This window comes from Podarcis erhardii, assembly GCF_964252035.2.
Source record: "Podarcis erhardii genome assembly, chromosome: 1".
NCBI lineage: Eukaryota > Metazoa > Chordata > Lepidosauria > Squamata > Lacertidae > Podarcis > Podarcis erhardii.
This window is the reverse complement of record NC_138497.1, coordinates 102,044,441-102,062,435: the sequence shown is the minus strand read 5'-3', so window position 1 is coordinate 102,062,435 and position 17,995 is coordinate 102,044,441. Positions and strand designations below refer to the sequence as shown.

General features: G+C 41.7%; 1 protein-coding gene across 12 annotated transcripts in view; it reads right to left on the bottom strand.

Annotated features, from left to right (window-relative positions):
* Window positions 1-2,211: 2,211 nt before the first annotated feature.
* Window positions 2,212-17,995, bottom strand: part of ARHGAP15 (Rho GTPase activating protein 15) — a 384,487-nt gene continuing 368,703 nt past the window's right edge. For all 12 annotated transcript variants that reach the window (XM_081872770.1, XM_081872775.1, XM_081872771.1 and 9 more), the window contains one exon: window positions 2,212-3,490. In XM_081872770.1, coding sequence (XP_081728896.1) covers window positions 3,307-3,490 — 184 coding nt within the window. In that variant the 3' untranslated portion in view covers window positions 2,212-3,306. The remainder of the gene's footprint in view (window positions 3,491-17,995) is intronic.

The following is a 17,995-nucleotide window of genomic DNA, read 5'->3' as shown; positions in this document are numbered from 1 at the left end:
GACAGGAGCATTAAGTCATGTGGCTTTCTCAAGGAGCCACTTGTGCTCTTGATGGCTGTGAAGATAACATGCTTCACTACACAGTACAATACTAATCATATGTACTATCATAACAGTACTAGACCAAATAGCAATCCTAACTATAATATCATATATTTAATTAGTGCAGGGATGTAAACTGCTACTTTTGGCTTATTAGCAGAACTGTAGGCTCAATCCTGCCTGCAGTTATCTAAGCAACTCCCAATAGCTAATGAGAAGTAGAGAAGAGGAGCAAGTTCACAGACTATAGTTTTTGTTAGTGAAAAGGGGAAACAACAAACACAAAAGCATTTCTGTGCAATCAACATTTCTGCATATGAAACAAAAATTGTAAAATTACTTATTACTCAGGGCTTTTTTCCCTCAGCTGGAACTTGCTGGAACTCAGTTCCATCACATCTCAGGCGGGTGCCGTTGCCATTATAAGAGAGCAAGGGAGACGTTCATGGTGAGTTCTGACACTTCTTTTTCTAGAAAAATAGCAGTGTTATTATCCATTAGCATTTTAGACCACATGTTTTGTTTGGTGCACAAAAGGTGCACATCATCATGGGTAGGTGGTTTACTATATTCTAGCCATGTCTGTCTGTCTGTCTGTCTGTCTGTCTGTCTGTCTGTCTGTCTGTCTCTCTCTCTCTCTCTCTCTCTCTCTCTCTCTCTCACACACACACACACACGCACACGCACGCACACACACACACACACACCCCTTCCATGCAGACAAGCAGGATACATTATTACACTTCAAGAACACCTTCCAGCCAGGCATGGAGCATGGCCAGTGCATGGTGTGGCCTGGGAGGAAGAGATGTGGCCTGAGGAGAGTGCCAAGGGCCAGACAGATGCCTCCTCCTTTTTCTGTACTATATGATTATGCCCTAAGAATGCCCATCTCTCTGGCCAGTTCACATTTTACAAACACTGAATGAAAGTTGTTGCAATAAGTTAGGGGGATGTACTGAATCAAATGACTATTTTTTTTGGTGGGGGGGACCACCTTCTTCTTCTGAGGCCTAGTGGCTGGAGAGCACTTACCCTGCCAAGGACACCCCCACACACTGGTATGCCTGTAGATGCTGGTGGTGGTGTGCCAATGATAAGGTCAGAAATGAAGCACTTTGAGGGGCAGGTCTGAGTACATCATGGATGGACAGAGTCATAAGCTGCCTTGTTTTCCCGACTCTCTCCTAAACAGTCCCTGAACTATTAATTTCCTCCCATGACAGTCTGTGCTTGCCCTGGCTTCTCCCCTCACCCCAATAGGATGTCTCTCTTTTAGCCATGCTTTATGTCAGCCCAAGATTCAATTTCTGACATGAGCACTGCAGTTCGGCTGATATTCTGAACATTCTTATGTCCAATTCTTTCTGATTTAATTTCTGTCCGGTAGGAAATGGAAGTTCAGTGAGTCTGTACACACTTTTTTGGACACAATATTATTGATTTGTCTTGTAAACTGCTTTGAGGGTTGGTTCCCACCCCCCCATCCCAATCAAGCAGTATATAATTTTTATGACCTATCTACAAATAAATAGGTAACTTAACAACTTCTTGGGGTCGGAATCTGATCCCAGCCACAAAAACACCCCCTCCCTCTAGTCGATACTAAACATTGCCAAGAATGACAGAATCATCCACATGTTCAACAAGAAGGTAATCATGCCATACGTCACCAACCCTGAGACATCTTACAACTGGACATGTGTATCCTAAAGTTTTACTTCTTTCTCTTAAATTGTTCTGACTGGTTATTACTTGGTGTCTCTTTCTTCATTCTCGCCGTTCTGTACTAACATCGTGGTTGCTTAGTCCTTTTTCACTTGTGGATTCTGAATATCTTACCCATTAATCCTGGTGCTTGTAGTTGTTTAATGAAGCAGCAGCATCCTTGTACATTTATTTTCCTTGATGATCATTTTAAAACACAGCTTCAACTGCTTAACAACATAGTAGGCTGAGAAACGGTGTTGAACAATGACATTGTAATTCCTGACTATTAGATTTGATACTTGAGACATATCTCTCATACACAGCAGATTTATGCATTAATCCTATATTTGGGGGGGCGTTAATTGCTCAACATATTTGCTTCTAGATCTGCATTTTCACACATTTTATTTACATGGTTTATTTTTCATTTTATGAACAAATCGATAGCCAGGCGGACTCTTTTACCACACTGGATTAGTTTTATTTATTCTCTTTGAACTTGATTAAAAAGCTGTCAAACATAAGTCTACATTTTATCAGCGGAATACTTTTACAAAACAGGGTAGGGGATGTGTATAGCTGGAAACATACATTTCAGAATAAAACAATATTTGATATATTCTAGACAGTTACCCTTTTGTTTATCCATGACAACTGAAACTAACCATCAAATGTATAAATTGATTCAAGTCTAGCCAAGTAATCCTAAGGGCATATGAAAAGGCTTTAAAAAAAGTTCTTTCTAGATGAATTTAATGCAGTTCACCAATAAAGCATCTTTGGGAGCATAATAAAAATTTCTACAAAACATGACATAGCTGGGGAAAGAGCAAAGTTGGATAAAGTGTTGGAAAATTCAAAATGGATGTTGCATTCAAAATGAGCAATTGGGTAACTTGATGCACTGCTGCTGTTGCATTTGAAACAATGAGGCTCAGGGATTAATTTCATTCTTAAGCTTGCAAATGAAACATTTACACCACCCCAACCTATGATGATTTAGGCTGAGTTTTTCTTATAGGCCTGTGTGAAAATCTATAACCATGTTTTGAACCTGTAGCTTTCATCATTCGACGTGATCATTTTCCACACAAAATTATTTTGAGTGTACATACCTGTTATTAAGTGATAGACTGCATCACTACACCAATTTAATTGTTCCAAAAGCCAATTTAAACCCATTAACCTCCAACCCTGCTTGTCTGGGAGTGCCATTGCATATGCCTCTAAGCTATCTTTCATCTGGATTTGGCGAAATTGTAAAATCCCAGCTGTAAAATGAAGGCATGCAAAATGGCAAAGCCCTGGGGGCGGAGTGCTGGCAGAGAATGATTCATTCAAAGGGTTAATGCTGAGTACATATAAGCAAATATTGACAATGTATTTTTATTCCAATGTTTGGAAATTTAAAGACAAAATTGTCATTAAGTTTTCACAAAACGAGGCATCTGTCACTTGAGGGGAGAAGAAATGTTTCAGAAAGATGTTTACAGAAATGTAAAAATATTAGATTCAAAGACAGATGTGAATATATTCAGTAACACTCCCTGTCTGTCAGTCTTTCTCACAGTTGAAGATCTTGGTGTACTCGCTTAACATTAGCTCAACAATCTGGTTTTGGTATAGCATGTTCACTGCCATGGAACCTGTCTCTTTTTCAGGCCGAAGGAGCGTCGGTCCAAAAACAATCCCCAAACTCTGCTGTGACATAAGATTCACGTTCTCCTTGGCTGCTATCCTGGTGGCAAAAAAAGAAAGGAATTGGTTAAAAAATGAATTAAACTAAAAGGAAAAAAAAAACTTCACTAAACAGAAAATGCAGTGGCGCTCTCATTTTTCAGTGGTGCTTCAATTATAACTAAAATCTTGATTTAATTATTAGAGAGAATGAAATAGAAGTGAGAAAAAAAATTGAAATGTTGGCAATATGATGAAAAAGGTCCATCTTATGGTGGAAATGATATTTTTGGATCCAAGATAGTGGATAAACTCTATATTATTTCCTCTTAACAGGCACTGGAGCCCTTTCTTCGTATTCTCCTTGGTGGTATGTTGAAACACATTTCTTCTCCTTAATGTCCTTCATGTTCTTTCTCTTGTGGGAGCAGATCACTGTAATATTACCGTATTTTTCACTCCATAAGACACACCTAGTTTTTAGAGGGGGAAAGCAAGAAAAAAAATATTCTGTGCAGAGCATGTAAAAAGCAAGCCAAGCGAGAGAAGCTTACATGGCTTCTCTCCCGCTTTGCGTAGCTCTCACTTTGCTTGCCCATCCCTCCTCCCGCCTCACTGTAAAAGAGGAGGAGACACCACAACAGGTGCTTTGCTTGCTTTACAGCGAGGCGGGAGGAGGGATGAGCAAGCAAAGTGAGAGCTACACAAAGCGGGAGAGAAGCCGTGTAAGCGGCTCTCGCTTTGCTTGCTCCTGTCCGTCCCTCATCCCGCTTTGCTGTGTAGCCAGCAGAGCAAGAGGCGCTGCAGAGCTCTCGCTCTTGCTTTGCTGGCTTCAGCAGAGCAGCGCAACACAGCACCTCTTGTTCTGCTGGCTTCACAGCAAAGCGGGAGGAGGAACAAAAGGGAGCCCCTTACACAGAGCCCCTTCCGTCCCTCATCCCGCTTCGCTGAGAAGCCAGCAGAGCTAGAGCGATAGCAGCACAGCTGCTCTTGCTCTGCTGGCTTCACTGCGAGTGACAGACGGGAGCCATGGCTCCAGCAGCGGAGGCATCCCTCAGCTCGCGACTGCAGCGGTAGCCGAGGGATCCGTCTGCCACCCAGTGCATTCGCTCCATAAGACACACAGACATTTCCCCTTACTTTTTAGGAGGAAAAAAGTGTGTCTTATGGAGTGAAAAATACGGTAGGCAATTGTCTAGACATGACTTATGACCACATGCTGGTTTATAACCAACATCAAGCCAGACCTTTAATCCAGAGCCACTTCTTCATGTCCCTGGTATTCGCCTCTGCTGGGCCACCTTTCATAGAGAGCCTGAAGCTGCAGGTGGACTGGGCCCAGCCCTGCACCCAGATCAAGTGGAGTGGGAGCTGCAGGGCAAATAGTTTTAACATGACGAAATATCTTACTGCCGAGGGGGATGCTACCCAGCACAGAGCTGCAATAAGTTGGGTCCCAAAACCAGGATGTACATCTTCTCAGATGTGCTCCTGCATGAGTCATGTGACTCACAGAACTGAAAAGAAACACTTTTTTTTCAGGGTGAGATTGCAGCACCTGAAATGGCTGCCATACTCTTTCACACGGAAAAACGGGAGTCCTGGTTTTTACCAAGATACTTGTGAGGTATGGAATTGTAATTGTTTCGATGAATTCATTGTTGGAGTTATTTGTATGTTATCTGTGTTTGATATTACAATGGTTTTCCCCACAGTGCTTTTGGTATTATTGTGAGCTGCCTTGAGCTCAACAAAAATACAAATATTAAATCACCAGGTATTCAGGGAATATTTGTCATAGTGTTACTGATGTACCCCCATGTGGCCACAGGAGTGACAGTAGCACAACTCACTGCCATCTTCGCTTGGCCTCCTGGGAGATATTTTAACACTGGGTGGATAACAGTGTTTCTTTCGAATGAGATTGCATTCTGTGTAAATGAAGATGGTGGTAGGGCTTGACTCCCATCCAAAGTAGTACCGCTGCTCACCCACTACTAAAACGGCATCCTGGGCCCCATCTGGTGCTAGGTCTAGCCTGTATGCTGCTTACTACCCCATGAGTGTTCCAAAATTCATGTAGAGTGCTAAATTCAGTGGGGGGCTGGGCTTCTAGACGGTGTTTTGAGCCCAGTATGATATTCGCAGTCAGGCTGTCTTCTAGGTGATGCAATATGACCATTACAGTATCACAGAATTTTTCTTTTCTTTTTACATTCTCCACTTGAAAAGTGTTAACATTTGAATTGGCCCCAAACAGCAATAACTTACAGTGTGAATGATTGCTGATAAACAATTGTTAGCACAGTTCAAGCAGCAAGGCTTTCAAGAGTTCTCAAGACAAAAAGCAAGACAATTCCGTTTAAATGATAGGTTGCATTACTGAAGGTTGTCTTTAAAGCCCTAAGACATTTAGGACACCCTTACATTTATAACCAAGAGCTGACCACTCAGTTTTATTTCTCATCCATTCTGCATGTGGTACAAGAAACATGCCCCCCCATATAAATTTCTCTGCAAGGCATCTTATTGAAGAGACATCATAAATGGACACTTTTCAAAAAAAAAATTCCAGAGAAATCAGTATAGCTACCACCTTGCAGCAAGTCAGGGAGGGCCTGGCCTTTAGATTCACCAGCTGCTTATGAACTGCACTCCACACTATGACAGTGCCATTCTAATACGTCTGTCATGCTCCACTGAACAGCTTCAACTTCATATAGAGATGTTTTATTTAAACTATGTATGTAGGGTTGCTGGAGTTGAAAGAGTTTACTACGAAAATGTTATGAATGTACATATATCACTAGCAAAGAATGGGCCTAAGGCTGCAATGCTATGCACTCTTACCAGGGAGTAACTCCCATTGAACTCTGTTGGTCTTACACTGTAAACGTAAGCATAAACTATTCCACTGAAAGGCTTTATTTTAATGAGACTTCTTGATCTTTAAAAATAATTTATTGTTCTACTAAGGGAACACGGATGACAAATGGTATCTACAAGATGGCAACCTGCAACTGTCTGTTTCTGCTAACCTAGCAGAAAGGCTGTATAAAGATTTCTTTCTGCCCTGAACTCTGTTTTCTAGTTTAGAAGCTGCTGCAAAATGGCAATAGAAGAAGGGGGAAGAGGAAAAGAATGATGTATCATCTGTTCCATGCCTTAGAGAAAGGTCTCTTATCAAATCAGTGGGTGGGGTCATGTAGTGAGCACTGCCTTGTGATGGAAGCCTGCCAGTCTTCCAGTTTACCACATTCCCTCAACGCACGAACTCATTTAAGGCTTTAAAAAAAAATCAAAAAAATCAGTAATGCTTCCTATTTATATGTGACTTTTACTAGAGTACAGTCTCATGCCTGTAGCCTTGGTGTCCATTACAAAAAACACACTCCATATGGCACTAATCAGACGGGCTTAATTAATAGTTTCTTAAAATATAACATCTTTATCATAAATGAAATGGAGGCTTCACAAACGATTGTGTGGAGTATGGTAATATTAACTCTGCTCTGCTAATCTGGGTACAGGTTGAAGATGTAACCAATTGGAAAGAAATTGTACCCTCTTTTTTTACTGCTTGCACCTGCCACTTTCCAATATGCAGGCAAGTCTTTGTGTTGGGGGCAGGGGAAGTGCGTACTACTCCTGTGTAGTGCAGGAATGTTAATTGTAGTCAACTAACCATTAATACAAAATCATGGGCTTGGTAAAAAAGACTAAAGAACTGACAATCGTAATAGATCTGAGAGAGATGCTAATGTTTTAAAATATTGGCACCACCAAGAAAAGTTCTCAACAGGGGTTTCAAAGAACCACCTGAAAACTGTTTTACAAGAAGGCAAGATTATATATTTTCTTACCTAAGACATGCACAACCATTTTCACCTCAGTGGGATTACAGGTACAATACCTAGCTTTAAAAGGATGTTTAGCAAGGAATAGCAACTGGGATGTCCCAAAGCTCAGTCCTTTGGGATTTCAGTGCTGCAGGAAATTTCCAAAATCACAAAACAGGTAATAGAACTAGCCCTATTAATATCTTCCACGACAACAACACACACGCAAACATGACAAGGAACTCGTAAGTCACTTACTTGCATCGGCTAGAACAAACGTTAACCAGACACTGGGGTAAAAAGTAAGGTAAAATACCTGGATGGTTACGTCCAATCAAAGATGACTATGGGGTTGTGGCACTTTCAGGCTGAGGGAGCCAGCGTTTGTCCACAGGCAGCTTTCCAGGCCATGTGGCCAGCATGACTAAACCGCTTCTGGCACAACAGAACACTGTCACGGAAATGCCATTTACCTTCCCACCACAGTGGTACCTATTTATCTACTTGCACTGGCGTGCTTTCAAACTGCTAGGTTGGCAGGAGCTGAGACCGAGCAACAGGAGCTCACTTCGTCACAGGGATTTGAACCACAACCTTCTGATCAGCAAGCCCAAGAGGCTCAGTGGTTTAAACCACAGTGCCACCTGAGTCCCTGCAGACACTAAAAAGACCTCTCAGGAGGGAACATAGACCATTGGTATGAAAATGTAAAGGGAAACTGCCCTACTAGAAAAGTTAACCAACAAACTCAAAATAGCACAGGAACAAGCAGAGGAGGACACCTTCACCCTGGTATGGTTCCCCTTTATCACATGCACAACAGGAAAATGACCTATTCAGCTTACAAATCAATATGGCTAGCCTGACCCAACAAACAAGCCACACTGCAATTACCCTAACTGAATGAAACCAACCAGGCTCAGGACACCCTAACCTCTCAAATTATCTATAAAAATAAATAAAACCATAAAGGACCTACTATGTGATGCTGACTAATAATAGGCAATAAAATGAAAGAACAATATCCCATCTCTCTTTCCCCCCAAATGCAAGATATCTATGACAAAAGTGTTTCTCACTAAATATAAACAAACTGTCTATGAATTGAAAGTGGAAACAATATGTGTACCTTTCCCTGTTTCTCGTGTAACACAAAAAACTTTAATAAAAACTATTTTCTAAAAAACAGGGCATATAGCAAATTTGCCATGTGAAAATCTGAATGTGTCCCCCCCCCCCACGCCCCATCTTGGGGACATGAGGGAAGCTATACATGAACCTGCTGGCATCAGACCTACCTGCCACCTGAGGTATGTCAGATGAAAAGAGAGGCCTTTTGTGTTGTGATATCCAAAACAAGACTTGCAATGCCCTCTCATAAGAATGTTGACTCCCCCTTCCACTTCATTGCTGCATAGCAGAAATCGCTTATACTTTAAGGAATGGTTTTTTGCACTGTCACTGAACATTACAGCATCAACTTCCTGGCAAGTTCATCTTGATGGATTTGGGTTCACAAATATCTCACCCATTGGGCACCCCATAGTTGCAGGGAGGAAAGGGCATGTGAAGAAGAAGGAGGAGGAGGAGGAGGAGGAGGAGGAGGAGGAGGAGGAGGAGGAGGAGGAGGAGAGTTTAGATTTGATATCCCACTTTATCACTACCCAAAGGAGTCTCAAAGCGGCTAACATTCTCCTTTCCCTTATTATGCTCTGTATACTTAACAATGTTCCATATTAGCCCGCCACTGCTGGACATATGTACATGCACATAAGTATTTTAGAAGTTCTTACCCTCTACTTGGCCTTTGGTTTTATTTATTTAAAAGAGTTTTAAGTCTAGTTTCCAAGGACGGCTTGCATATGAAAATGCAAAACAACAACAAATATATTACAAAATCCCCAAGCTGTACCAAAATATAAGAACCATAAAACTAGCCATACTAAAAGAGGACTGATTCAACACAACAAACAGTGGTACCCCGGGTTAAGTACTTAATTCGTTCCGGAGGTCCATACTTAACCTGAAACTGTTCTTAACCTGAAGCACCACTTTAGCTAATGGGGCCTCCTGCTGCTGCCGCGCCGCCGGAGCACGATTTCTGTTCTCATCCTGAAGCAAAGTTCTTAACCTGAAGCACTATTTCTGGGTTAGCGGAATCTATAACCTGAAGCGTATGTAACTCGAGGTACCACTGTAATACCATTTAAGACACGTTAATCCTTAATGACCTTGCAGCTGATTAAAACCTTAAAGGACTGCAGCAATTTTTTACTGAAAAGCTGTATGAAATAGAGGCGCCATTAACGGCCACTCTGCAAAGAAAAAGCCATCTGCACATTACATCTGCGTGGGAGAGACATAGTCACGGTGGGGCCACTGATATCAAGGCCCCGTTGCTCAAGTCCCCACTCTCACCCTTCTGGAGTGCGAAAATCACAAGACTTTTCCTTCCTCTGCTACTTTTAACACAGGTATGGTAGTTGCCCCAGAAATTATGAGTGATGAAGAAGACATACAAGCTTCTGACAAACACACAAAGGATTTGATTTTGAGTGGTAAGAGTAAACATGTTACTTTTGCTGTCTGTGTTGGACCAGCAGAGAGTAAAGGAAAGAATAAAATGAAAAGACTGAAGCATTAGTAGAGCAAAGCAAATGTTGCTGTTGTTTATATTTGAGGACTATAGCAGAAGCTATTTCATTTCAATTTCATTGCAGATTATGTATGCTGCCTTTCATCCCAAAAGGAAGTCCAATGCAGCTCACAATAACGTATCAGAAGTAATATATTAATATTTTAAAAGTGCACTGAAACAACATGGGGGGGGGGGAATCAAACAATAAAAATGCTAGAATAACCTATCCAATAACCAGTGTAAGAGAATGCCTTGCATTACAGACCCAGCACTGTTTCTGGAATAAGCCTGAATTGTTTGCACCCATTTGAAGAGAACAATCCTTTACAGCCAGGCTGCTTGTAATTTTACTATAGGTTTGTTCCAGCTTTGCTGAGGGTTGATCCCAGCCGTTGTTACAACAAATTCACCTGCCTACGCAGACTACTGCTAATTAGCAACGTCAGTCTCACAGAAGCAGCACCTGCGGGAAGGGATCCTCAGCCAGAAGCTGGGATGCTGAAAAAGTGAAGGATGGCTATATGAGAAATGCATGGCGGCTGCCTGCAGTAAGTAATAGCTGGTGAAGTTTTCCTGTTGTTTGCTAGGTACAGAACACTCCAAGAACCTAGATCAGGGGTCAGCAACCTGCAGCCCATGGGGATTGTTTAAACGGCCCATGAGCTGCCCCCGAACCGATCTGCCCACTCGGTGAGTCCCCATGCACTGCGCTGAACCGGCACAGCGCAGAGCTGGAACTCACTTCCGCGGCGCTGGAAAGTGCATCTGCGCAGACATGATCCAGCCCATGGAGTGATCTCCACGTGAGTGAACCGGCCCAGATGACCCCGACCTAGATGATAGTCAATTGTCTATTTTACTTCAAACAGTAGAGTAAGAATGTTCCTTGGATTTACAGTTGTGGATAACATAGTTTACTTTACTTGGTGCAGTGAGAGTTGATTAATCTTACAGAAATCCCCATTGGTTCTAATATTTGATAGCTTAACCAGAAGAGGATCTACTATGAAACTTATGAAGCTTAGGTTTCAGGGTCCCTAATCTCAGAGGGGCCCCATAAGCAACTTTAGTTCACATTGCTTTAAGATGTTGGGTATAAAAGACCCAATTTGAGTTGCACAACTCAAAAACTCTAAGGCAGAGCTTTCCAAATTTATTATGTTGGTGACACACTTTTTAGACATGCATCATTTCACATCACAGTAATTCAGTTTTACTAGCAAACCGGAGGTTAAATTAACCCCTTCCCAGCCCTGGGAAGAGTGCGGGAAGCGTTCAAGCGACACACCTACACACAGCAGCCAACACACTAACGTGTCGCAACACACAGTTTGGAAAGTTCTGCTATAAGGCATAGGGAATTTTTATTCACACCAGTGACTTTGACCTGTGAGATCATCCAGTATAGAAATTTTAATCAAAATCTGAGATGTTGTAGTTATTTATGTTTTGTTTTGTTTTGTTTTGTTTTGTTTTGTTTTGTTTTGTGATGATCTGTCGTGGAACAACCCCCTGAGAAATGGCAGGTATTAAGATTCTCGGTCACAGTGACTTTTCTGTACGTTTTCCGGTAAGTTGGGCATTAGGGGTTGAGAAGTAATCTAAGCTTGAAATAAAATCTCGTTTCCAAATATATAATAATGCCAGTTAAATGCATTGTAGGCACAAATATATCTGACAGGAAAAGTATGATCGCCAAATGGGCTGTAATATTTGGACCTCCTATCAATCCTTAAGTTGCTATTAATGGCTCAGGATCTCTTTGAAAGCAAGACGTTGTTTTCTTTATGTGGGAAGAAGTTCAACATTCATACCTTAGCTGTGCCAAATGTTCTGGAAAATAACCTAGTTGTAAGATGTCCTGCCCTACAAAATGATAGTGTTAAGTAAGCAAGTTAATATGTTACTAGAGGCACAGCCTATTGCAGAACCAAACATGCAGAAACAAATAAAGGACATTTAAGAAAAGATGTAACATTTTCTGAATTTGTACCAAAAATAAAATACACAATTCAAAACAGCTAGAGAGCAAACCTATTAATCATCCTAAAAATACACCTACCATGCTAACCATTTTTAAAAATGCAATTTATTCTGTATAAATCACAGTTGGTTTAAAATAGCATTTGCTTTCCAAGCTACTCAGTCCCTACTTTTGCTGGCTTCCTAGGTATAAGATGCCACAAAGGGTCTTGGCTGCTCATGGGTGGTTGGGGGTGGTGGTGGGGGGTAGTTACATTCTTCTCTAGTTCAGATTAAATTCCAAACCAAAGATGTATGAAGATGTTTATATTTGCCTTTCTATTGAAAGTGAGCATTACATGTCAGGAAGTCTTTCTCTTCCAAGTCAAGTGATGTGAACTTTGGCAGCCTCTCCACCTCAACAGTTCTATTTCAAAGAAAGTCTCTTTGAATTTGTCTTACCATAGAAAGTATATCAGTTTAAGGCTGCGGGTGCAAGACTGCATGCTTGGCTCTTGGGGTAGAAATCCTTGTATGTGAAATACTCTCAGTATACAGGCCAATACCATCAGTGACAAGTAGATCTACTCCACCACTGAAACATATACTGTATCACTGATTCAGGAGCACACCATGCACACATCTGCAGGATACAGGTTTTTAATCCATGCAACACTCTTTTTCCCAGAAAGGAGATCTACAGAACTGAATCTGTGCCCGAAGTAACCTTTTCAGAAAGGGAGTCTGAAGAACTAAGGCAAATAGTGTTGACAAGGCCTTATTGACAAATTGAAAATTAGCAAGTCACAGAGTTCTGCAAGTTCTTATAGAACTTGATATTCAAACAAATATGTAACTTGTAACTAAGACTGGCCTCCACATCTGAGGAACTGGAAGTGGCCCATGTAGGACTAATTTCCAAAAAAGAAGAAGGGGGGAGGCATCTGGGGGAATGCAGGAAGCCCAGATAGGTTGCAATTTCTGTTCTGCTAATGAAAAATGAGCACGGGTTCTGAAACAATAAGTCCTGGCTTTATGAAGAATAAGGCAATCAGTGGCTGCAAGTCCTGCTGGTTATATACTACCTCCATGGTCAAGGCATGATACCAGTTGCTGGGGAATGACGGTAGGACATGCCTATTGCACTTATGTTCTGCTTGTGGGCTTCTCACAGGCATTTGTTTTGGTCATTGTGGGAAACAGGATGCTGCACTACATAAGGTTTTGGTTTGGTCCAGCAGAGCTCTTATTATGGTTTTCTCCCTTCTGTTCTTTTCATGTTTCATTGCAGGATTGAAGGATATAACTCCAAACTGCTTGGCGGAGAGTTTTTCCACCTAGCATGGACATTCTTGGTAGCATGGTTGATAAAGCAAATCATGAGGATGATTTCAGTTCACTTAATTAATACAACAGGGTGGCTGAAATCAGCAAAGGCTGGAACTCCAACAATGGGCCATGCATACAAGTGGAAGAAGCTTAGATCCAGACGTGCTTCTTCAAAGGGAAGTCTAGAAGAGAGAAGGAGGTGATTTCTGCCAATTGCTCCTTCCCCCAACAGCCCCTCCCATTCTCACCTCTCACCCATGCTATTCCCTAGTATTTCAGGGCAAATTTGTGGGGAATTGGTACAGGGAAGCTCAGTTCAGCTGGAATCCTTCATAGGCTCATGAGCTATGTGACCACTTTGGTTTTGCTCTACATACAATGAGCACGATGGCAGTGCAAAGTAACAGAGGAAGAAAACCTTGGCTTCAGCTAAACAACCTCTCTAAACAGCAAGAGCATGGTGAACAAATGCATGTGAAAGCCTAATTAGTTCCTGGAACCTCTGTCATGTCTAATGTAAGCATATGCCTCTGTTCAGTCATTAATTAACCCTGGTGAGAATAAATGGCTTCCTTCTGAACATTTTCTTCTACTGGTAACCGGATTAAATGCTAGTTTGCATTCCCTGGAAAAGCACCAATGCCTCTTCCCATGTGGAACCCTTTGTCACTTGGAAAGGTGTTCCGATTGGCTAAAAAATCCTGTTTGACCAGTTGTGCAACTCTGCAGTGGACAACTTCTTGTTATTGCTGTTAACAACTCATTACTTATGTCCCTTTGTCATTTAGTATCTACCAGAATGTCATTTAGTGTCTCTTACAAAATACAAGAGCACTCTGTCTCTCACAAAATGATCCTTTCTCTTAGCAACTGTTAACCATCAGGAAACCTCTTTCCTATAATTGGGCATCCCCCAGACACCAAAATTGTTTAGCTTCTTTGATTCCCCAGGAGGCTGCTGTAGGTGTGTCTCTTTTCTTCAAGCTATCTCAACGCCATAGATGCCTAGGACAACAGACCTCTCTTCACTTACAGCTAGATCCTTTCTCTGGTCTCCTCTCTCCATCTTCTTGTCTCTCTACCATGTTTGTTGTTTCTCTTATGGAAACACCAACTTAGGTTTCTCCCTTAAGGAAGCTTTCTGTTTTTGGAACCACTTTAGGAGGGTTCTAGGAAACCCAGCACTGGTGATGGTACTTAGCTCAAGGGCAAACTATGAAGGCACCCGCCCATTCTATCCACTGCTTGATCCTTTTTTCTGATTGCTCACTATTGAAGACACACAGGCAGATTGGCCACCAACCAATTTGGGCCCAGCTACAATCTTACACCTGCAGTCAGTGGTTCAACTGTGGGACCCATCTCCTTTCTGTCTCCCTTCCTTGAGACAGGAAGTAACTTAGCATATCATTCTATCCTATAACTTGCACCTTTGCAATTTCCCTACTCTTGCTGCCTTCTTATCAGTATGTTTCCTGTTATGTAGTGAAGTTTCACCTTGGGCCAGCAGGGGGATACTGTATATAGTTTTCACTCAGGTCTGTAGATAGTTTTCACTCAGGTCCGCATCAGTTATTTTAGGCGGGAACTCTTGGCTGTTGTTGCTACAATGTTGACAGCCGGCTGCCTATAAAAGCAGGCCGGCTGAGCTGTTTGCAGTCAGTTCTATTCCAGCTTATGAAATAAAGAGCTACTTGGAGAAATCGCTGTGTCGTCTGCTATGTCAACCCACAACTTAACATTTCCCAAGGTAAAGGCAAAGGGACCCCTGACAGTTGTCCAGTCATGAACGACTGTGGGGCCGCGCCACTCATCTCGCTTTATTGGCCGAGGCGTACAGCTTCCGAGTCATGTGGCCAGCATGACTAAGCCGCTTCTGGCAAACCAGAGCAGAGCACGGAAACGCCGTTTACCTTCCCGGCGGAGTGGTACATATTTATCTACATGCACTTTGACGTGCTTTCGAACTGCTATGTTGGCAGGAGCAGGGACCGAGCAATGGGAGCTCACCCCGTCGCAGGGATTCAAACCGCTGACCTTTTGATCGGCAAGCCCAAGAGGCTCAGTGGTTTAGATCACAGCGCCACCCTCTCCCTATGTTTCCCAAAACCTAATAGCACCTCCTCACAGAAGATTTGACCCAACGCTGCATTTTCATTGCACTCACATTAACCAAACTAGGGTCAATGTTTTAAAGTATTGTTTTTCAAACTAAATTATGGGGATCCCATAATGCCTTGGAAGCTTGTCAGAGATTCCTCATGAGAAGATCAGCAATTGCAGCATTCCCAGAAGACAGAAATGTTAGACATAATCTAAGTGTACTCTTGGATCAAGCATGGTGATGGGAAGACCCAACAGGCCTGCACAATGCCCTCCCTGGACTAAGTGGGAAACATCCACCTATTTCTTGCTTATTCTGTCTAATTTCCTATTCATGGGGGAATGTGGCCTCATTTGCTTGTGGAAGGACAGATAATTAGAATCATAGCTGGTTTTATAACCTTTGGCCATGGAGCTGCTGAGCTTATTTGTTTTTCATTCTGTCGTCCAGTCTAGTGAATAACACTGCCTATGCACAGCTGATATGTACATATCCCAGTAGGCAACAGATACTTCTCTATGAATTCAGCTTTAAGTTTTGAAATTTACTTTCATTCTTTTAGTTCCAGACTGCCTGAAGCCACATTTCCTTGCAACATTAAAAAATAAAGAGCACTTAGGTAACAATCTCACTTTGAATCAAGAACTGCAAACACAGAAAGCTTTATCATCAACACAACACATCCAAAAATGTCTTTGTAAAATGAATCAAATTATATGAGTTAATTGATTCCAGGGAACATCAGCAACTGCAGGTGGAAAACGAGTAACAGGATGTTTATTAATGAAGGGCTATTAATCAAAATTGACAATACCAATCCTTGTTCCTTTAAATTTCAGTGCTACCTGCACTGGACATGGACATATTTGTTTCCTTTCTGAATACGGATTTGTAAGAAAAAGAACGATTAACTCTTGGGATTTCAGTTGGAGATAGAAGGCTGTTTGTTTAAATGCTGAAGGAATATCCTAAATCCAATTTGACAGGCAAAGGCAAAGATGCCAGGGGTAATTAATTAGCACTTAATTTAGACTACAGAACAACAGGATATGGAATTGGTGCTCAGTGCCATTTCCCCCTAGGCTCCATCTCATGAGGGTCAAGAGTGTGGCTGTTACATCGAAGGTCAGTAAATAAATTGGGGAAACACATTGAAACTGGACTTTTCACAATAGATATCCTTCACTGTTTCTACTGCCTCTGGCAATCATTGACAAGAAAAGGGCTGTGATTGGTGAATAATGCTGTGCAGACACATGATTTGAGCAAGGTAGAGTATGAACTCACATGTCACATTGTGAATCATAACCTAGAAGCTTCCTACAGAAAGAGTTATCCCAGAAAAAGTCAGTATTAGGGAGGAAAAGCAGCTGGGAAGATCAGAGAAACCTGTGACAGGAGAAAAAATTCATTTTTTACTTTCCTAGATTTGAGGAAATAAATTTTGAAAGGAAAGGAGAAAGGTGGAGGTTGGGGGAGGAGGGAATTCAATCTGCATTATATCTTGGTTATGACTTCTCATTACAATCCTCAGAAGGTGCACAGAAGGTACTGATGATACATCTACATTATACAGACTAGTAAACAACATTATATGCAATATATGACAGGAAGCCTAGGAGCTAGTCTGGTCCACAGTTTCAGGATGACTGAAATGCTATTCAGAGGTTTCCTCAAAAGTGATTCCAATTAATTAATTAATTAATGGACCAAAGTTCTAAATCACATGTGGAGTAGAGAAGGCCTCCTGTAGAAGCAGTCCAGCCACTGATTTGTGTGGAAGCTAGTGATGGATGGTGATGCATTAGAAGGGCCAGGGCCAGGCAGCATCTATCCACCCTCCTCTGTCGTACGGTTTGGGGTATGGGTAGGGTGGGGTGGGTGGTGGGGAGATGCCTGAATAGGGCTAGGGTTCAAAAGAATCTAACAAACTGTCAGGCAAGGGTTAGTGATCATTCGTCACATTTACAGTTTTATACAACGCTGTAATGACTCGTGTATGAAAGGACAAATATTTTCCATTCATGTAACATCTTGCTGGTTTTTCATCTAACACTCCAACTTTAATTATATGATGAACATAACCTGTATCAAATTATGAATATGTTAACATATTGAATGAGTACAAGAAAAATAAGCACCAGATTTTTTTGTTATGCCATACAGGCACACAAAGGTATAGTAAAAGAGAGAGAGGGAGAAATCTGGTTTCCTTGACCACATTGTCATAATATACATATAGAACTGCTTATTGAATCCAGGCTGTGTAGGCAGCAGAAAGAACCCTGGCTCCATACCCCCACAATGCATGGCCACAACAAAGGGCAGGAAAAGAACAGACTCTTTCATTCCATCTTTCTAAGTATTACCAACACAAGGGCTAAAACATTACCTCTGTCTGAAGTGTATCTATGTATCCATGCATAAGTTATTAACTAGGCTCCCTGAGCACTGTTGCTGAAAGTACTAATATATTCAAATTACATTCCAGCTACTGCAAAAAAGGCAGTAGATCAGACAAATGTATTAAAATCACTTCAAACAAAAGGACTCGTGTTTTTTTTCAAAATAAAAATAAGGCCTCCACCCTTTGCTTAAAAAGCCATGGAGCAATTTTTAATAATATGCAAGAACAAGGTCTTATGGGATCGAGTATCGGTCGCAGCTTGAATGTGAAAGGTAAAATACTGACAG